At 55.5% G+C, this 19,752-nt stretch overlaps 1 protein-coding gene across 1 annotated transcript in view; it reads right to left on the bottom strand.

The window, feature by feature from the left end:
* Positions 1–3,672: 3,672 nt before the first annotated feature.
* VIPR1 (vasoactive intestinal peptide receptor 1) overlaps positions 3,673–19,752 on the bottom strand; it is a 32,262-nt gene continuing 16,182 nt past the window's right edge. Inside the window, exons 4-13 of the mRNA XM_055079559.1 lie at positions 14,728–14,834; positions 13,236–13,342; positions 12,677–12,809; positions 9,970–10,123; positions 9,376–9,436; positions 9,104–9,170; positions 8,639–8,730; positions 5,639–5,768; positions 5,366–5,407; positions 3,673–5,030 (exon numbers count right to left, since the gene is read on the bottom strand). Of these exons, the coding sequence (XP_054935534.1) occupies positions 4,839–5,030; positions 5,366–5,407; positions 5,639–5,768; positions 8,639–8,730; positions 9,104–9,170; positions 9,376–9,436; positions 9,970–10,123; positions 12,677–12,809; positions 13,236–13,342; positions 14,728–14,834 (1,085 nt within the window). The 3' untranslated portion in view covers positions 3,673–4,838. The remainder of the gene's footprint in view (positions 5,031–5,365; positions 5,408–5,638; positions 5,769–8,638; positions 8,731–9,103; positions 9,171–9,375; positions 9,437–9,969; positions 10,124–12,676; positions 12,810–13,235; positions 13,343–14,727; positions 14,835–19,752) is intronic.

A 19,752-nucleotide genomic window follows, 5' to 3' on the forward strand; every position in this document is an offset into this window, starting at 1 on the left:
TGTATGACAGACTCTAGGTCCATCCACCTCTCTACAAATTACTCAATTTCATTTCTTTTTATGGCTGAGTAATATTCCATTGTATATATGTGCCACATCTTCTTTGTCCGTTCGTCTGTCGATGGACACTTAGGTTGCTTCCATGTCCTGGCTATTGTAAATAGAGCTGCAATGAACATTGTGGTTAACTTCCTACTTTAAATCTCTTTCTGCACGAAAGACCTAGAGTGTTTTCTCTTTCCTGCACTGACCCATGACTGGTTTGGCTTCCTCTCCTCCACCATCTACCACACCACCAGGCTCAGATGGAGGGAATCTGAAAGGCCACACACTTACCCAAAGAGACGTCCAAAAGGAGATTGAGAGTCAGGCTCTGTTGGTTGCCTACTCAGCAACCATCTTCCCTTATCAGATCGATCCTTCTTCCTTATCAGATCAACTTCCCCCTGGAAGCCTGGTCTCTCTTGCAGCCAGGGCTTGGGTGTGTGACCTAGTCCTGGCCAAGGAGCCTGAAGAGAGTATGTAGAAGGTGGGTTCTGGGATAGCTTATCTTCCTGGCAAAAGGAGACACGCAGGAAGCACTCTCCTCCCTGCCAGTGGATGGAGTTCTGTGAGAACATAATGCTTGGGGCAGAAACAGTTGTCTTGCAATCAAGAGGGGATAAGTCTGCGGATGAAAGTCAACACATTGAGGATGGCAGAGTGGCCAGGTAGAAAACATCTAGGTCTATGTTGACATTATTGAACCTCTGAATTAACCCTGGAGCCCCCTACTTCTCGTGGGCATCACCCTGGCAGGACCCCTTCCCTCTGGGCCACATAGAGGCTTGTTCAGAGCTCTTCAAAGTTTTTTCGATGCCAGTATGCTAGGCTCAGAGATGCTGGGATCTCTGGGAGCTGGGCTGGGACTAGGGTGAGGCAAGTGAGGCCCTGTCCTTGGATGCAAAATTTAAGGAGGGTCACAAAAAACTCAGTAGGTAATCAGGATAAACGATATTTTACAGGACCTTAATTCCCTGACCAGGGATCGAACCTGTGTCCCCTGCAGTGGAAGCACAGAGTGAGTCCTAACCACTGGACCACCAGGGAATTCCCTTTAATGTAATATTTTTAAAAATCAAAACTAATGTAAAAATGCAAAGCGAACAAAAAAATGTGAAGATTTTTAAATAAAGATGATGAAGATTCAGGGTCACCAACCAGGTCCGCTTCTGTGTTTCTACACAGGGCAATCCCAGTGAATGTCACCTATGACAGTTCATACAAGGAGGCAGGGTTCTGGGACTGTGAGAACTGGGTTCAAGTCCGGGCTGTACCAGTGACTTGCTGGCGATCCCAGGCAAGTCCCTTCCCTCCTCCCTGGACATAATCTGCCCTGCATGGGGGCTGGGGCCTTGCCAGGATGGCCTCCGGACCCATCCTCCTCATCCCCATGACCTGCAGAGGTTACTGTCCCTCTTTCTGGGAGGCTGTGTCCTGGCTATTAATATCTCGGCCATCCCTGGCCTAATCAGGGTGTTTAATGACTGCCAGCTGTGGCTCCGGCCCGCTCCCCCGGGAGAAATAAGAGCAGTTGCTGTTCCCACATGGGGGTGGGGGGTGGGCCTTGCTCATTAAAACAGGCCCTGGGCAAGTGATGGGAACTGAGGCACTGAGACCAACTCTTCACCCCACCTGGCCTTGCCCACCAGATGGAGGTGCCTGAGGATACAGACTCCCTGCACCCCAACCCCCGGGGGGCTGCCCTGGTCTCCCTAACTCCTGCCTGGGCCCTGTTGCCTTAGGTCAGTTTCCAACAGCCTTGGGACTTCTCCCCAGATGCCCCACAGACATTAGCCTCAGCATGTCCCAAACCAGGTCCTCCCTCACCTGGATGATGGACTGGCAGCTTTTCCTTGGCCTGTCCCTGTGGCCCTTCTCAGCAGCCCGAGTGGCCTGCCCCAAACCCACCCTCATCCCCTTGGCCTCATTTAAGAAGTCCCCCCTGAATTCCTACCGCAAAGGGCTCCCCGCACCCGCTCACCTCGATTCAGGTGTCCCTGGCATCTCTCATGCTCCCTTGGGATCTGGAGACTACTACCTAGTCCTAGGGGACTACCCCTCACCTGGGAAGATGCTCCCTATCCATTCTACTGGCAGACTGGTCACCCTCCTTGGGCAGCCTGTCCCCTGGAGTGGCAGGACTCATCCACGTGGTGGCCATCTGTGCCAGGATGGTGAGGGGCTACTTGTCTTTGTCTTCCCAGAGGGAGCCCACCTGAGTTAACTGGGCTTTGCCCTCAGGGTCTGGGGTCAGCCTTGGTCAAGGGGCAGGGCCTAGCCTGTGGGCAACCAGAGGTCTGGTTCCACCTGGGGTCACAGCTGGGTCCGGGACGGGAATCACTGCCACAAGGTCAGGGGCCTTGATCCTGGGTCTCCTTAATCCCAAACTGTCCCTGGGGTCATCAATCCTGTGTCCTCACCACTTCCTCTCTCTTGTACCTCGTTCCGAAATGGAGCTGAGGAGAGAGGCCTGCCCTCTGTGTCAACTGGCCTCCTGGGGAGGGGCCTGCACTCAGGTATTTGGGTCCTTAAGGCCAACCTTGGTGATGTCCTTGAGGCACCACCAGGTGGCAGTAGAGATGAGCTGGTCTGGTCTGTGCCGGGAAAGGCAGGAGAGGGACCGGGGAGCTGGAGGAAAGAGGGGCTGCCGGAGAAATTCTGCTCGTGGTCACCCCTATTCCACTCCCACTCCATAGGCAGCCTGGGATGTCTGCTCATGACCTCTGCTGGCCAGGGACAGTGTCTCACCTTCTCCCCATTCCTGAATGCTCCCGACTCCCAGGGGTTGGGAGGTTGGGGAGCTTTTCACCTCCTGCTACCTCCGAGGCGGGGCCCCACTCCCGTCCTCCCTTTTTTGTCCCTGTCTTGGGTCTCTCTCTGTTTTATTCACTTTTTATCCTCCTGGCTGATAACTCTGCTTCTCCCCAGACATGACTCACTAATGGTGGGATTTCAGGCACGGTGGTGGATGGGCCAGGTCCAGGCAGGAAGTTTGCAGGAAGGGGAAGCCAGGGAGGTCAGCTGGAGCAGTGGCTTTGAATCCATTCCTTGCTGACCAGCGTCATCTTCTTCGCCCTGCAGCCTCTGTGTCTAAACCTTTCTATTCGCCGTATTGTCTCTGTTTTGGTGACATCTGCTCTGTCCTCTATCTGCCATCTCTTGGCAACATGCTCATCTCACACCCCATGTGCTCCTTGGGTGCAGGTACCCCCATGTAACCATTTTTGGGGCCGAGGGCAGCTCTGTCAGCTGTTTTGTACAGATCCAAGAATAGAACTATCTCTTCTTGGTTGGATTCAGGGGGTGGGAGGACACTACGAGGATGGGGTAAAACTTCACCACACTCAGAGGAGAGAGGGTACCACTCAACAAGATGTGAGATGAAAGCCCTTAGAACTGTGTGTTCCTCACATGGAAGCCGGGGCGGGGCGTGGCACCTGGCTTCAGTGATGTCTTGGACCAGCCCTCCTTGGAATGGGGGTGGGGGGCATGGCCGCAAATTGGAAGCTGGTCTCCTTTTTAGCCCACATGGGAACACCAACCACCAGGAAAACCAAGCGAATCCAACCCAGTGTTTATTGTTGCACAAGCCTGTTTGCAGTCCCAAGGGGATCTTCTGGCTGGGGCGTGAGTAGGAAGCCGTGTGGCCACAGGGGTGCAGGGCGGACACAGGACATGACAACCACCAGGCTCTTGTCCAGATGATACATGGGCTGGAGGACTCCTCAGCCACACGCCAGGGAGGGTGGGGGTGGGAATGGGGTTTGGGGGATGGTGGTAATAACAATATCAGTGGTGATACAAATAAGCAAGAGGATCCAGCTTGTTACAATATATAAAAGGCAGCAGTTACGAGACTGTGCTTTCACTTTCCCATCAGCGAGATCTGAGTTCAAATCCTGTCTGTGTGACAAGATGAGGTACCTGCTCTCTGTGAGGCTCACTGTGAAATAGGAACAGTAGTGCCCGCCTTGCTGGGTTGCTCTGAGGATTAAGGGGCCCAAGAGTGTACATCTCTGAGCCCGGCCCTAATAGCTGGCACATAGGTAGGCAGCCAGGGGCAGCTCCCACAGCCCATAAGGATTGGTAGGGCTGGTGGCAAGCTCCTGAAATTGTTCCAGCCATCCAGGGATGACTCCACTTTAGCGGGGACTATGAAGATAGCTGCCCTCCCCAAACTAAAACCCCTTGTTTACAACCGCATCTGCCGGAGGCAGAAAAACTCATTCACCTTGAAGAGCTGGCAGCTATGAGGAGGCACTGAGGGAGGGGACCGCATCTTTGGAGAGATGCCTGAATGGTGATGCTTAACCCAAAGGAAACTGACAGCAATGGTGGAACTTCAGGCACTGTCGAGGTGGCGGTTGCAGGTGACCTTTCGGGGCAAGACCTTTGTCCCCTCAGATCACACCACGTTCCCACATGCATTGTCAGGGGATAGGCGGTGGCCCTCCTCGGATGGGTAGTGAGATCTACCAGGGGGTGGAATCAGGTGAGAGTATGCAGATTTCTTGCCCTTAATGGGCGGAGGGGGCCTTTGGGGGCGGTGTCTGAAGACTGAGCTCCACCCCGCATCTTCTAGGTAGGAGCTCCCAGCTCTCCCCCATCGTCTCCCCAGGCAGGCGCAAGGGCAGCGTTCTCCAGGGGCTTCCGGACAGTGAGCTGCGGGTGCCCGGGCAGCCTCCGAGCTCAGGGCTGGGGCTGACCTCGCCTGGCAGGCTTCTGCCCCTGGTGCCGCGCGGGGTGGGGGGCGGTGCGGACGGGAGGGGCCGCCCACCCGCCTGGGCACCTGGCGGTCAGACCAGGGAGACTTCGGCCTGGAAGCTGGAGGAGCGGCGCGCGCCGGGGCTGACGCGGGTCAGCATGGAGACCTGCGTGCTGCACGTGGCCCCGCTGCTGCCTGCTGACGGGTGCTGGTATTTGGGGTCCCATCTCAAGACGCCCTGCAGATGCCAGCGCCGCCACTTCCGCCGCAGCTCTGCCTGCACCTGGGAGAAGGGAGGGTGGTCAGGCCCGCCCCTATGAAGCCTCCTGCATTGCTGATTGGGCTGCACTCCGTCTAGGGTGCGTGAGCCAGACAGTCATAGCCTCTTGGGGAATCTAACTTAAAAGCAAATTCAGAGTCAGCAGGCCTGGGGTGGGCCCAGAAATCAGCATTTTAAACAAGGTCCTAGGTGCCATCCCTGATTTACTAGTCTGAGGACCACACTTGGAGTAGCAAGGTTTGACTCTTCTTTGCTCTGCACATATCCCGTCAGGGGTTTTGGACCTTGGGGCTACCAGAGTTCTGTCCCTTGACCCCCAAGGTCTGAGAGGGGCTTACCTCGCCATTGAGGAAGCAGTAGAGGATGGCCACCACAAAACCCTGGGGAGGAAGGGAGCGGGAGAGGTGAGGTAGACAGACCCTGGGAGCCCCAAACCCTGCCCCACCCCTGTGCTCCCCTGGTGAAACAAAGGGCCAAACATACAGTTGGTGCTTAATAAATACTTACTGCAATGAAAAGATTGGAATCTAGCGGCAAGAGGCCAAGGCCCCAGGTGAATTTCCTCCCTTAAAGCCCAGAGAAGAACGCAGCCTTAAGTCCACAGTTCATACCTGGAAAGACCCCACGACGAGCTCAAAGACCATTTTCACTTCAGCCTTAAAGTTGTCGGGGAAGAAGGCAAACATGATGTAGTGCACTCCAAACAGGGGAATCAGCAGAAGGGTGGACTTGGCCAGCCTCCTGGGGGCAGGGGAGGGGCAGGCAGTGGGTATGGGTGTCCACACATGTGGGCACATGGGGCACAGAAGACGGGGACAACGACCAGGATGTGTGAGGATAGACTGTTGGCTCCCATCAGTCCTATGTCCACAACTATTTCTGTTCCATATCTGCAGTGCCTATGACCTCATGCCCCCTGGGCCTCCTCCCTTGGACTTCCACCTCCAGTGAAGGAGGGACAAAGGGAAGAGGTGGCTTTACCAGAACCCAAGGACAGGGCTACCTGGAAAGGGTTGGGATCCTGATGGTAGAGGCCTTACTAAGTAAGTGCTAAAATCAACATGGGAGGAGTCCCTTGAATGAGATAGAAACATGTTGAGAAGGGCTTCTTGAATGAGCTTGAGCCACAAAGAGATATAGTCAATGCCAGAGACCATGCCAGAGTCCATGCTGGAGCCATGAGAGAAAGTCTGTAGCTTCCCTCCCCTTTGTCCTATCTAATACCCTTCCAGAGCCTCCCACTGGTCAAATTTAACTAGAAGTCAGTGGATAAAGAATCCTAGCAAATGTAGCTTGCAAGGAGAGAGAAACCCCTCTATTTTCACTTTCTGGAGGAGAGAGTATAAAGGAGGGCCAGGGCTGAATCCCAAGGATTACGTGTAATAGTCGTATTTCAGGCTCTGATAGTTTCTTGAGCAACAGGAGATCCTGGTTTCCCTTCCCCTGGTCTCAGTTTCTCCAATCTGTACAATGGGGCAAGTGTATGCTCAACATGGTCAAGTAATAGAAGTGGGGCCCACTGTAAACTTGGAAGCGCTTTGGGTGCTATGGAATACAGTGCATTTATGAGAGACCAATACTCTCCTGGAGATGAGGGCGTTTGGGAAGGAAGTTTTTGTAATTGGGTTGCTGACCACAGATGCCCAAGGCCACTTGGGAGGATGATGGGTGCTCAAGTTTGTGCCTGGTCACAAAGGATGACTCAGGGTCAACTAGTAAAGCCCTGTCTTTGGCTTCTTTGCTGTATCTACTTCCCCAGGAGTTGCCACCTTTTCTGGGATTACACCCCTTTCCGCCCCCCCACCCCCTGCCGCTCCCCACACCAATACACGCACCCCCAGAATTCTCTGGAGGACCAGCTCCCCCTTCACCGGCCATGTGTGCTCGGCAGGGTCCACAGTCACTCTAAATGACTTGCCCCTTTCCCATGGAGCAGAGCTCATCCTGGTTCAGGCCTCCCAGCCACTTGACCTCAGAGCTGGTCCAGGCAGTGTGAACCCACAGTTCCCTGGCTGGGAGAGGTCTGAGGGGTGAGTGTGTCTCTGCCTCTGTCTCTCCTGCCTTGGCAATCAGTCCAGGTAGGCCTATAACCCTGGGCCTGAGGACCCACAGCAAACTGGGGGCAGAGGAGCTGGCCTTGGCCCTCCCACTCCTTCCTGGACCTGGTTCCCAGCCACGCCAATGTCCCGAGCACTGCCCACCGCTCCTTGACTGCAAACCTATCCCACGCGCCTGAGGCTGACAGATGGAGGCTTTCTTTAAATTGGAGGCTTGTGGGGAGGTAGAGAGTGGGAGCTGACAGTCCCTCCGCGGGGAGCTCCATCTCTTACCCCCCCCCACCCCTTCTGCCTGCCGACAGCTGTTCAGTTTCCACCTCACCCACGTGGGCCTGGTGATGACCGGCTCTCTTTGCCTCAGATTCAAGCCCTTTTGAGCCGTTGTGTGTTGGGGAAAACAAGGCCCCACAGGGAAAGTAGAGGAGCAGGGGGCACAGGCCTGATGTGCTACCCCTGGCAGACTGCAGACCCCTGCAGGGCCTTCCTTTCTCAAACTGGAAGGGAAGCTCCACCTCCACACCCCGAGGGAGGAAGTGCTGTCACACCAGGAACGGGAGTCTTAGTCTCATCAGAGAGAATCACAGGATTCCAGAATAGAATCCTAAATCCAGCAGCTCGTGACATTCTAGCCAGGAATCATAGAACCACAGCACAGATTCCCCAGAGAGAAGCCAGGCCCAGGAGAACATTCTGGATCACAGGACTGGAAGGCCCTTGTGGGACACCCCAGGTTTGTCTTGTCTGTGCAGTGCTGATAATCAATCTCCTGTTCCCATCTGTGGGCACACAGACCGACTCACCCTCCCACAGCCACCCCATTCATGTTTCTGTAGTTCTATCTTCCAGCCTTGTTGTTCTCATGAAAGCCTGCCTGTTCTCCAGGCCCCCCAAGCACAGGAAGAGCCCTCACACCTTTCCAAGCAAGGATATGACCCCTGTCCCACAGACACCGTGCCCTCCCCCTGCCAAGACAATGTGCTCCCAAACCCTAGAGGAGGAGGGAGTATGTGTCAGTTTCCTCATCTGTGAAATGGGGACAATTTAGAGGAGACTGTACAGACGAAATGAGATGATGCTTGGAAACCCCGTTGCACACACCTGGCATGTAACCTGCGGATGCAGTTATTACTCTCAGGGAGGACTGAGTCCCGAATATGGCCATTTCCTTGGTAGACTGGGGGCTCCCCCAGGGCATGCATCTACTGTGCCCCTTTTCTGTGCCAGGCCCATGCCAGGGACTGGGCACGCGGTGTGAACAGGACACGGGTTATCTACTGTGTTCTTGAGCTCCCTGGCTTGACAGCAGATACACAGCGGGGCCGATCACCTGCTAGGTAAGTCATGCAGGAGAAGCAGACCTGGGACTCATGGGCCTGGTGAGGGTGGGACTGGGCAGGGGACACTCGTGCACTGAGCCAGGCCACGGGGGCAGAGGTGGGCAAGAGCAGGGTGGCTTTTTCATGACTCTGGAGGGGGGCTTCCAGGGGACGTGGGATGATTTGTGGACTGGGGCTGGGGATACCGGGAGAGCCGGGGCCCTGGGCCCATACTCACGAGTATGGGCTGCTGTCACTCTTCCCGACATCTGGGGCCCGCAGTTTGTGAACCAGGATTCTGATGATGCGAATAAAGAGGATGAAGTTCACCTGGTGGGTGGGGACCAAGGTCGGGCGGTCAGAGAGGGGAGGCAGGGTGTCCAGCCCCCTGGGCTGATGGCCTGTCATCTTCCCCAGGGCCCAGCTATCCATCCATCTTACCTCTCCCCTAGCTCTTCCCGCTTTGGGAAAGTCATCCAGGAACTCTCCCGTACATCCCTAAGGGCTGGGCCTCCCTATCTGCTTTCTCTACTCTAGAGGAAGAACTGGTGGGGAAAGGGATGGGGACAGTCCTGCATTAGGCACTGGGAAGCCTAGGGTTCAGTTCTGACCTAGACACGAATTTCCTGTGGGACCTTGGTCAGTTGTCCACCCACTCTGGGCCTCAGTCTCCCCATTCCTAAGGGGTGGGAGGACGCCTTACCAAGATGGAGGCGAGGATGGGGGCCTTTATGATCCACCACAGTGAGGAGATGATGGTATCCCAGCATCTGGGCAGGGTATGGTGGGGGAGAATGAGACAGATTGTCCTCGGCCAGAGAGAGTCAGCAGTCCTCCTGTTGTCCCCGGCTCTGCCCCCAAACCCTTTAGAGACCACTGGCCCAGAGTCTGTTACTCCCTGGTCCCCCTCATCCCACCCGGGAGATCTGCCCCGAGTGACAGCAGCCAGGAGGAGGGGGTGGGGTGACAGCTCACCCGTAATCCTCAAAATGGATCCTGATGATGGTCCACACCATGGTGAATGTGCTGGGCACCCCTGTCAGGGCCAAAGGAGAGAGAAAGAGGAGAGGGTGTGGCAGGAAGAGGGGGAGATCAAGGAGGAAGAACCAGGAAGAGGCAGGGAGAGAAAAGGGTGGGCTTCCAACGTGGCCACCTATGGTGGCATATATAGGTAGCTCAGTGCGCAAAGATGCCTCACTGAGGGGGTGAAGCTCTATGTCTGAGGGACTGTGTCTGCCTAAAGGGGACTCGTTTTCTCATTTTGGCAGAGGCACTGTATAGATTAGCAGCGGCCCTGTGTGTTTCAAGGACTGGAAGGGAAATGTAAGGATGCTCAGAGAACCTGTCTGTTCCACAGGTCAGCTCGAGGTGCAGCTGCAGCCAGAAGGCACCTGCCCAGGGGTCAGACAATTGGAGGACTTTTATCAACCCATGGCCAAGTGCCTTGCAGGCAGGATCTGCAGCCCAGCAAGACCTAAGGCAGCAGGCTGGGTTGGTACCCACCCCCTAATGAGCTCCCCAGGCTTTGCCCCCTTGTTCCCAGCCTGGCAGCCCTCCCTGGTACCATACCCCAGCCGATGAATATGTACCCCCAGAAGTACTTCCTCTCGGAGAAGAAGGAGACAGCGAGCAGGGTGTGCAGGTAGAGGCCCTCCACCAGCAGCCAGAAGAAGTTGGCCATGACACAGTACTGGAATAACACCACGGCTGCCTTACAGCCCACCTGCAGAGGGAGGAGAAGAGGGGGGCCCAGTGGAGCTAGCAGGGGTCCCTGCCTGCCCACATCTCTGTCTGGGGTGACAAACAGGATTGCAGTACAGCCAACTTACTCTCTTAGTTATTTTTGTATTATTCCCTTAGAAATATACTCAGTGGTTTTCCCATTATCCCTAATTTTAGATCATCTAATGCTTTGGAATAAGCTTGCAATTTTAATTATCCACCCATCAATTTATCATCTATTCATCTTCCCATCTATATATCTATCCACCCACCTACCCATCCAACCATCCACCTACCCACCTATCTATTTATCCATTTACTTACCCACCCACCCACCAGACATCCACTGCCAACTCACCCATCTATCCATCTACCATCCATGCATCCAACCACTAACTATCTATCTGCATCCATCATCTTCCATCTATCAGTCCATCCACAGACTCACCTGTCTATCTCTCCATTCATCTACTATCCACATACTAGACATCCATTACCAACGCACACACCTAGACATCTATCCATCCATTCATTTATCCACTTGTCCATCAATCTGCTCATCCATCCACCCACCAATATACCCCCATCCATGATCTATCCAATTTTTCTTACTTTATCCATCTATCCTTCCACTTAGTCATCCACACACTATTTAATCAGTCATCCAGCTACCAACCCATCCACTTACCATCTCCGCTACTCATTTATCTTATTCCTGTTACGATTGAAGGTAGCTGGAAGACGTATGAGGGAGAATTCTTGCTTGCATTAGCAAGAATCCCTTGAAAGTGTAGGGATATGGGCTGTGGACTGTGGAGTGGGGTTTAGATGGAATTGTTGGGGGAAAGATGGGGACGGAGAAGAGGGAAGAGGATGGTGAAGTAGAAGTTAGGAAAAAGAGGAGAGTGGAGGGATGGTCATTCCTCCTGGGGCCCAGAGGAGCTAGAGGAAGAAGGGGTTCCCCAGGCAGGTGAGGACAATGGAAGAGTTAGGGAGACCCCTGGGCAGGGCAATCAGGGGCTCTGGGCGGCCCAGCTCGCATGATTAGAAGGTCTTCTGGGCCATCTGTCCTCTCCCAGAAACTATCTGCCGTTTCAGATTGAGCCCAGATACCTGTAAGCCAGAGCTTAAAGCCACCCTCCTCCAGGAAGCCCCTCTGCTTTCACTCCTCCTTGTACCCAGAACACAGGTTCCCACCCTTTCCTCCTGTGCCCTCGGCTTTGAGGCACCCTCAGAGAGCAGCCTACCCTCCTCTCCTGATGGTTGGAAAGTCCTTCCTCAGGTCTTACTTCAGTCCCTCCTGTTACAGGCAGTCTGTTTCCCTTACCTTCCCTCATCTGCTTTACAGCAAGAATAACTCAGCTCTTTAACAGGACAATTATCTGTGCTTCTGCTTGCCTTAGAAAAGCTTCACAGAGCTGCTAATGAATCGGGAAGCTCATTTCCACGATTATCCTCAACAAGTGCTCTGGAGGCTTCAGGCTGCTCCCCAGCCTCCGGGGCTCACACCTCACAGGTCTGAGCCCTACTCCCAGGCGGGATCATCTGAGGCGCTCTGGGAGTGGCCAGGGTGGCTCCCCTGGCTGTTCCCTCCCCCTTGTCGAGATGCCTGAGATACCACCATCACTCTCTGGAGAAAGTCACTTTTTTTTTTTTTTTTTTTTGGCCACACCTCGCGGCTTCTGGGATCTCAGTTCCCAGGTCAGGGATCAAACCCGGCGCCTTGGCAGTGAGAACGTGGAGTCCTAACCACTGGACAGCCAGGGAACTCCCTGGGGAGATTCACTTTCAATTTCACTCTCTGGGGAGAAGGTACTTCTGACCCCTGAAATAATGCACTGCCTCTGAGGTCACTCATGAGGCAAAAAGTCACTGACCACAAGGGACGAATGGGAGCCAGGGCTGGTCTTGAGCTCTCTGTCTCAGCTCAGGGGGCACTCAGGGAGGGGGCCCTGAGCACAGAATCACCTGGAGATGGAGCCCTTAGTGATGGGCGATGAATTCCTTAAATGCTCTCTTAACCTCTCTTGCCTAGGAAGGTCCAGAGTGACTGAGGGCAGGGGAAGAATAGAAGAAGAGGAGGGCTGTGTGGGTTTGGACTGGCTCCAGAAGGCAACGGGGGGAGTAGGAAGGGGGGCACGGTGAGCAGAGCCATGGGTATGCAGATGGCAGAGAGGAGGCATGGAAGGAAGCTTGAATGTCCTTGCGCGATGGGGAAACTGAGGAAGGGATTTCCCTAAGGTCACATAGGAAGTTAGCAGCAGAGGCGGGAAGGGGGCTGTGGGCTCTGGCACGAAGTATACCACTTTGCACCCAGGAGAGGTGTTTTTCATTGGCAGGAGTAAGTGTGTGAACTCCCAGATGGCCAAGCACCATCTCCTACTGCTGGGAGGGATGTGGGATCCAAGGAGCTGGCAGGCAGGGTCGGAGGGGGGCCATCCTTGGAGAGAGAGAGAGAGAAAAGGGGAGACAGGAGGGAGGAGAGGGAGAAGAGGAGATTCAGGTGAGAGATGGCAGAGGTGGGCCAGGGAGGTGGGCCTGGGCGGGTCCTCACCGAGCCCTTGGAGCAGTGGTCCGACTCCCCGCTGTCGAAGAGGGCCAAGTCTTTGATGAAGACAGCGGTGGCCCTCAGGATGAAGGATATGAAGAGATGCATGTGGATGTAGTTCCGTGTGCAGTGGAGCTTCCTGTGGGAGGTGGCCAGATCTGCGAGGCCGAAGGGGCCTCAGACCCCCACCCCAACCAACACGTCCGGTGCTCTGAGGAAGGGTAGGGCTTGTAGCCTCTGAATGCAGACCCCACTCCGAAGTGGGGCCCTGTCCCCAGGTCTCCTACCCATGTGTGCAGCCTGGCTTGCAGGTGCCTCATTCCAGGGCACAGGCCCCGCCCTCTGGTGCCCTATCCCCGGGTACAGGGCATCCTGTGAGGGATGAGGCCGACACAGGTGAACACTTCGAGCACCCTGCTGTCTCTAGGGGAGGCTGGCCTGGCGGGGGCGCTGGGGCAGGACTGTGTGCTGCCTGGGAGCTGACAGTGGTGGGGGCAGAGCATGCCTGGGTGAGGAGTGACCTGGCTGGTTTGCTTTGAGACCTGTTGCAGGAGCTGGTCCTCACCTGAACAGGCTCAGGATGGCAGTGGCGACCAGGAGAGTGGCGAGGGACAGGCTGTAGCCGACGGTGTAGCCAGTCTTCACAGAACTGTAGAACATTGTCTGCTGCTGCTAGAGGGAGGTGGGTGAGGATCTTGGGCGAGGGTGGGGGGACTCACCTAGGGGGTGTTGGCAGAGGCGGGGTGCCCTATACATCCTGCCTCCCATCCCTGCCTTGGCAGATGAGGAGGCTGAGGCCCAGGGCTCCCAGGAGTAGCTGAGTGGCCCCTTCCAGTTCCCAGAGCCCCTTCCTCCCTGGTTTCCACAGATGAGACAGGACTGCTTCCCAGGGTGGGGCGGGGGTTGAATGCCCTTTCTCTGCTCCTTCACAAGGGAAATGTCAGTGGGGGAAGGAGCGAAGACCTCACATGACCCATTGGTCCATCCATTCATTCTTCAGTCACGTGTCCAACAGCCCTTTTGGGCCAGCTCTGGGCTTGGCATCCTCAAGCACAAGACTGCTTGCCCTTCAGACCCCCAACATGAGGCCCTCTCGCCAAGTGGAGAGGAATGGACAATGGTAAAGAAGACGCTAGGGGGAGGGTAATTTCCCACTTGGGACTCTCAGAGGCTGGATTTAGCAGGAGGAGGGCAATCTGGCCTTTCTGGGGAGGAGGGACAAAGATGGACACCAAGGGCTTCCTGCTGGTCCCTCCCCATGGACACACACGCAGAGCCATGGTCACTGGGCAGCCCCTCCTTCCTCCCCACCTTCCACACCCTGCTGGAACAGAGGCCAGTGGTCAAGAAGGATCCTGCCCGAGGATCTGGTGGGCTTTTAAGGCCTCTGAGGAAATTGCTGCCCTCTTGGGAGGAGTGAAAGCCTTGTCTGTGAAGGGCTTTGGGGGTGGGACAGAGGTCATCACAAACAGACTACATTCACCCACCAAAGCAGCGAGGGGCTCCTAGCTCGGGACTTCAGTTATACTCCAGCCTCCCCATCAATATCCTTCCCTGGCTCCTGGCCCCACATCCTTACAGAGACCACCTATGCTTCACCTGCTCCAGGGCAGATCCCCATCCTGGGACTGAGGACAATGGTCCTGTCCCTGTCCCTGCCCCTGATTGGCTCCTGGGTATCTGAGGCTGGTTCCTTCCAGGATCCGCACCTCAGTTTCTCTTCTGCATGTGACAGGTGGGATGGGCTCTGTCTGCCCTGCCAGGGCTGGATCAAGGCTCCCACGAGGGAGTGGGGTGGCCTGGCCTGGGGGTGCTGCTTCTGCTTGGATGCTGTGAGTCATCCTCCTGGAAGCCCCCTCCTGGACCCTGTCAGGGGAGCCAGGGGATGCGCCCCTGGGAATGTGGGCCTGGAGAGGGAGGAGGCTTGAGGAGGGCAGACCCTGGGAGTCCTGGCTCCGACATGGAAGGCAACTGTGCCCCCTTGGTGGGAGAGAGTGGAAGGAGCTAGCAGGCCCAGGTACTCTAGCGTGTGTGTGGGGCGGTGCACTGAGGCCCACCTCGTCCAAACTCGATGCGTTGTCATCCAAGCCACAGGCAACGGGGTAGGGACCAGGCTCCAGGGGCATCCAGCCCTCGTCGGTGCAGCTGCGGCTCACGTTGCGGCCTGGGTGGAGGGCAGGGGCAGAGAGGAGAGAGGTTGAGGCAGGGAGCGGGTAGGTCGGAGGAGTAGGCATGGGGCCTGGCTGTCTCTGTGCTCAGCCCTACTCTCACCACCCCCTGCGGCAACAGGTTCCAGCTGTTCTGACCTGGACACCCAGGGCATCACGGGGCAGCCTGGGGCAGGGAGAAGCACCTCCAGGGCGGCCAGGGGACGCACCAACACAGATGACAGCCAGAGCAGACATTCCTGCCCCTTGTCATGTCTGAACCTGACCCCAGGCACAATTTAAACTCTGATCATTGTCACAAGCAGCCTGGATCCTTGGCGTGGAATGATCCCTGACCCTTGTCATGAGCCGAATGCTGACCCCCGTCACAGGGCCACAGATGCTGGTGTGGCAAATGCTTCCTTTGTCTGTCCTGTAGGTACAGACAGCAGCCTTCTGGCTGCGGCAAGGGGCCCAGGCCTGCCCAGTCCTCCTGGGTCAGCCTGCCTGGGCCTACGGGTCTGGGTTTCCTCCCACGCCTGGGGGCTGGGGGTTCAGATGTGCTGCTGGAGAGGGACCAAAGGTGAGGCAGGAGGTGGGTGGGCGTTGGAGGACCTCTGATAAGGGCGCAGGTGTGAAGTCCTCACACACGGAGAAGGGGCACCCGCCCAGGCAAAGGCAAGTATGAGAATAATTGAGCTGTACACCATTGCAGAATCTCGGGGCTGAACCACTATGGCTGGGGTTCCAGGACAGCGGCACTGTCCGCTCTCCCCGGAGGACCAGGGCTGCAGCAAAGGGGCAGGACCACTGAGGGGCCATGTGAGGTGAGGGGTGACCCCAAGGCTCCCCACTCTCCAGGGAGGGGAGAGGCTGAATAGAAAATGGGTGAGCCAGAGAAGAGCCCTTTGCCCCCATCCCAGGACTCATTACAGAGGCACTGAGTCCAGGACACAGCCTTCCTGCCAGGCTTTTTGTGGGAGAGGAAAGGAGAAGGAGGAAGGAGGAAGAAGGAAAGGAGAGGGAGGGAGGGAGGATGAGGGGAGACAGAACAGGTAGGAGGAGGAGGAGGTAAGAGGATGAGGAAGAAGGGGGAGGGGAGAGAAAGGTAGGGAAAGAGATAAGGCGAGGCGATGAAGAAGAGCTGAGAGAGAAGATGGGTCCTGACATCCTTGCCGTCTAGCTCCTTTCTCACCTGCACCACCACCATCAGCACCTCCAGCAGCAACAGCATCACCATCACCATCACCACGATGCACGTTTTAAGAACTTTTCCCAGGCACACTGTACAGAGCACTTCAGGCATATTATCTTTATGAAGCCCCTCAACCATCCAGTGGGAAAGTAATCCCATTTCACAATTGAGAAGTAAGGCTCCAAGAGGCTGGTCACTTGCTCAAGGCCACATACATAGGACAGGGCAGAGCAGGTGTGGTCCCATAGTCTTCCCAGGTAACCTTGGCCCTCATCTGCACTGAGGTGACTGAGGACTTGTTTCAGGTGTCCAGGTGCAGAGCTGTAGGAGGCGTCAAGCCATCCTGAGCTCAGGGAGGGTCACTGTGCATATGTTTAAAATTTCCAAACTTTGCCGTGTGCTCAGAACATCCCAGGTGATTCCTTATTCCCTATTTCTGTAAATCCTCCTGGCCACCATTTGAAAGAGGTTCTTGTCACCCTACTTTATGGATGAGGAACTGAGGGACAGCTAGGGGTAGGGGGATAACCAGGAAGGAGCAGCCTGTTGGGTCTCTTTCCACTGTGAGGTCCCAGGGGTGGCAGGAAGGACTTTGCTGAGGAAGGGACCCTAGGCTGGGCCAGTTTCTCGCCCTGGTGGCCCATTTCTGCACAGGCCTCCCAACCGCACTGCCACAGGAGGCTCCCAGGGCATGAGAAAAATCTTTACACCGCCCCTCCTCCTCACCCCCTCAGCTTTCTCCCGTTGCAGCAGAGGGTGGGCCGGCCTGGAGGCTTCAAGCAGCCACTCATCAGACTGCAGGCCCTCCTCAGCCCCAGATCTCAGGAGCTCACTGGGGGCCCGGAGGCCATGCCCCTTCCCAGGAGCTGATTCTTGGGGGACTGTCCCCGCCAGACTGGGGCAAGTAGGAAAAAGGGGGCAAGGCCAAATCAGCCAGCCTTAAAGCAGGGACACTAAAGCTCAGGCTTTGGGTTCCCCACTGGCCGGAGGGTCCAGGGTTCGATGAGGCCAGGCCCATGATGTAGTGGACACCTGGGATGATCATGAATTAAGCTAGCGAGCCTGGGTGACCCATCAGTGTCTACACAGCAGCTTCACACGCCTTCTGTGGGAGCAGTGGGGAGCAAACATTAATGTGTTAAGGCTCGTGATCAGGAGTTACCAATAGTCCCATTAAAAGGGGGGATGCCAAGGGTGAGAGAGGTTGGGTGACTTGCCCATGGTCACACAGCAAAGAAGTAGCAGGCCTGGGATGCAGACCGAGGTCAGCCTGACTCCACATCTTTTTGGGCTCCCAGCAGCGGCTGAAGGGGGACTTTGTCCCTTGGAGCCCTGATTGCCCAGAGAGCAAGGGAGGGCAGGGGATAGTGGGTCATCTTCAGGGCTGGGTGGCCTCTTTGAAGAGCCTGGGACTGAAGCCCAGGACTCCAAGGGAACTGCTCTTGAGATGATCTCAGTAGAAGTCACCATGGGACCCCGAGGATCGGCCAACAGTCTCTTCCCCAGTCTGGGCTGGGGAACCGACAGACCCTGTGTGTGTAGAGGGGGATACGGAGGGTACGAGAAAGGGCAAGGGAGTTTAACCCTGTGCTGGGAGGGCCACTCCATGTTCTCCCAGGCTCCTCCCGTTTGTCCTGTCTCAAAAAAGAAGTCACGGCCACCCTGCCCCATCTCCTCCCTCAGTTCTCCACGTGAAAAGCCCTACTCGGTGACCGGGGCTAGAAATCGGGGGTCATTTTCTCCCCACTCACCTCTCTCCTCTCCCCCATCAGTCACCAGGCCTGCCCCAGCTTCTCTTTCCTCGACACCAGCACCGACTGTCTCATCTCCCCTGGATTAGGTAGGAGCCTCCTGATGGGTCTCCCTGTTTTCCTGCCCCTCCAACCCACTCTGCACCCTAAATCCTGGAGGGTTGTTCTAAAATCTAGACCTGATCGTGGCACTCTCTTGCTGAAATCTTGTCAATGGAGGCCCACCCCAGCCAAGCAGGGCAGATGTCTTAGGTTGACAAGACCTTCTTATCTACGGCTTCACGTGATGCTGCGGGGAGGAGGTGTCCCACAGACCTCATAGACACAGGTAATATAGACTGTGGTGTCTTCTTATCAAAATAGCCCTCCTGCGTTTTACTCTTAAAAAAAGTCTCTTCAGGGCTTCCCTGGTGGCGCAGCGGTTGAGAGTCCGCCTGCCGATGCAGGGGACATGGGTCTGTGTCTCGGTCCGGGAAGATCCCACATGCCGCGGAGTGGCTGGGCCTGTGAGCCATGGCCGCTGAGCCTGCGCATCCGGAGCCTGTGCTCCGCAATGGGAGAGGCCACAACAGTGAGAGGCCCGTGTACCGCAAAAAAAAAAAAAAAAAAAGTCTCTTCAAATATTTAATGGCAAAAACACCACAGGTGAAAGACATGCAGACCACAAATAAAAGGACTAGACCTCCACAGTTGGGAGACTGGGATTGACAAATATACACTACTATGTATAAAATAGATAACTAATGAGAACCGACTGTATAGCACGGGGAACTCTACTCAGTGCTCTGTGGTGACCTTAATGGGAAGGAAATCCAAAAAAGAGGGAATATGTGTATATGTATAGCTGATTCACTGTGCTGTACAGCAGAAACTAACAACATTGTAAAGCAACAATACTCCAACAAAAAATAAATAAATTGAAAAAAAAAGCACTAGACCTCCACAAACATTTTGGTGCCTTGGTGAGCAATCTTTGCCTGGCCACCCCTCCTTCCCAGGTTCTTTACCCAGCCTGGCCAAATGACGTCTTTTAACTCTCTTCAGCTTTCCCTGTAGAACCAGGTCCCTTCCAACCCTTCCAGGGAAGACACTCCTTCCCCAGTCCTGTTACCCAGAGGGGCAGGAGTTGGGGTTGCCATCTCTCCTATCCCACACTTCCCTTACATGCAAACTTTCCTCTTTGGAATTGAGGCTCACACCTTCTTCATCTAGTTGCCCAGGAAAACACAGCCTCTTTCCTTTACATATTCAGCCCCTAGCCCAGTCTCCTATTTCTTGCCATCATTTTTAGAGGCTAAGGCTGCCAAGTATAGCTAGAAAGGTTGTTCACTGCACAACAAGGGCATCTGGCTGATGAACACTGGGGAACAAAGTGTACTTCATATTCAGCTTGTCACTAGGTAGGCTCTGGTGAGATGTTGAATCCACCTGAGGAAGGGCTGCCTTTCTCTCGTCTGCCGGAAAGCTTGGTGTGGGCCCCCCTGAGGCTGGCAGCCTCGGGGTTAGCCAGATGGTGGGCTGGAGTCCAGGTTCTCAAGTGAAGGATCTGCCTTTACAATTCCAGCAGGGACAGAAGGAAGAGCCTCAGGAGGAATGCAATTAGCAGGCGCTTCCAGGGATCCCAGGAAAGACTGGTTGCCAGGCTCTGCTGAAGGGAGCATTATGAGAGCTGCCAGAGGAGCTCATCTCCTGTCTGCCCAGCTGCTGGGTCCCCCTGGAAGAGGGCTGGGCTAGGTGGGCGCTGGCCTGGAATACGGCACACCTGTGGCTGACCCTCAGGGAGGGCATCCGGATCTCTTCTTCACTGCTGAGGTCACAACACCGGGCACTGGGGAGCGAAACTGGCCTGCTCCAAAGAGACCATTTAGTCCATCTCCCATTCCCACTCTACAAATAGGGAAACAGGTCCAGAGGGGCAAAGGCCACCTGGAGTGAGAGACTTTCTGCTCATCCTGAGCCCTTATCTAGGTCTCATTCATCACCAACCCT

The sequence above is a fragment of the Physeter macrocephalus genome, chromosome 18, assembly GCF_002837175.3.
Source record: "Physeter macrocephalus isolate SW-GA chromosome 18, ASM283717v5, whole genome shotgun sequence".
In the NCBI taxonomy this organism is placed as follows: Eukaryota; Metazoa; Chordata; class Mammalia; order Artiodactyla; family Physeteridae; genus Physeter; species Physeter macrocephalus.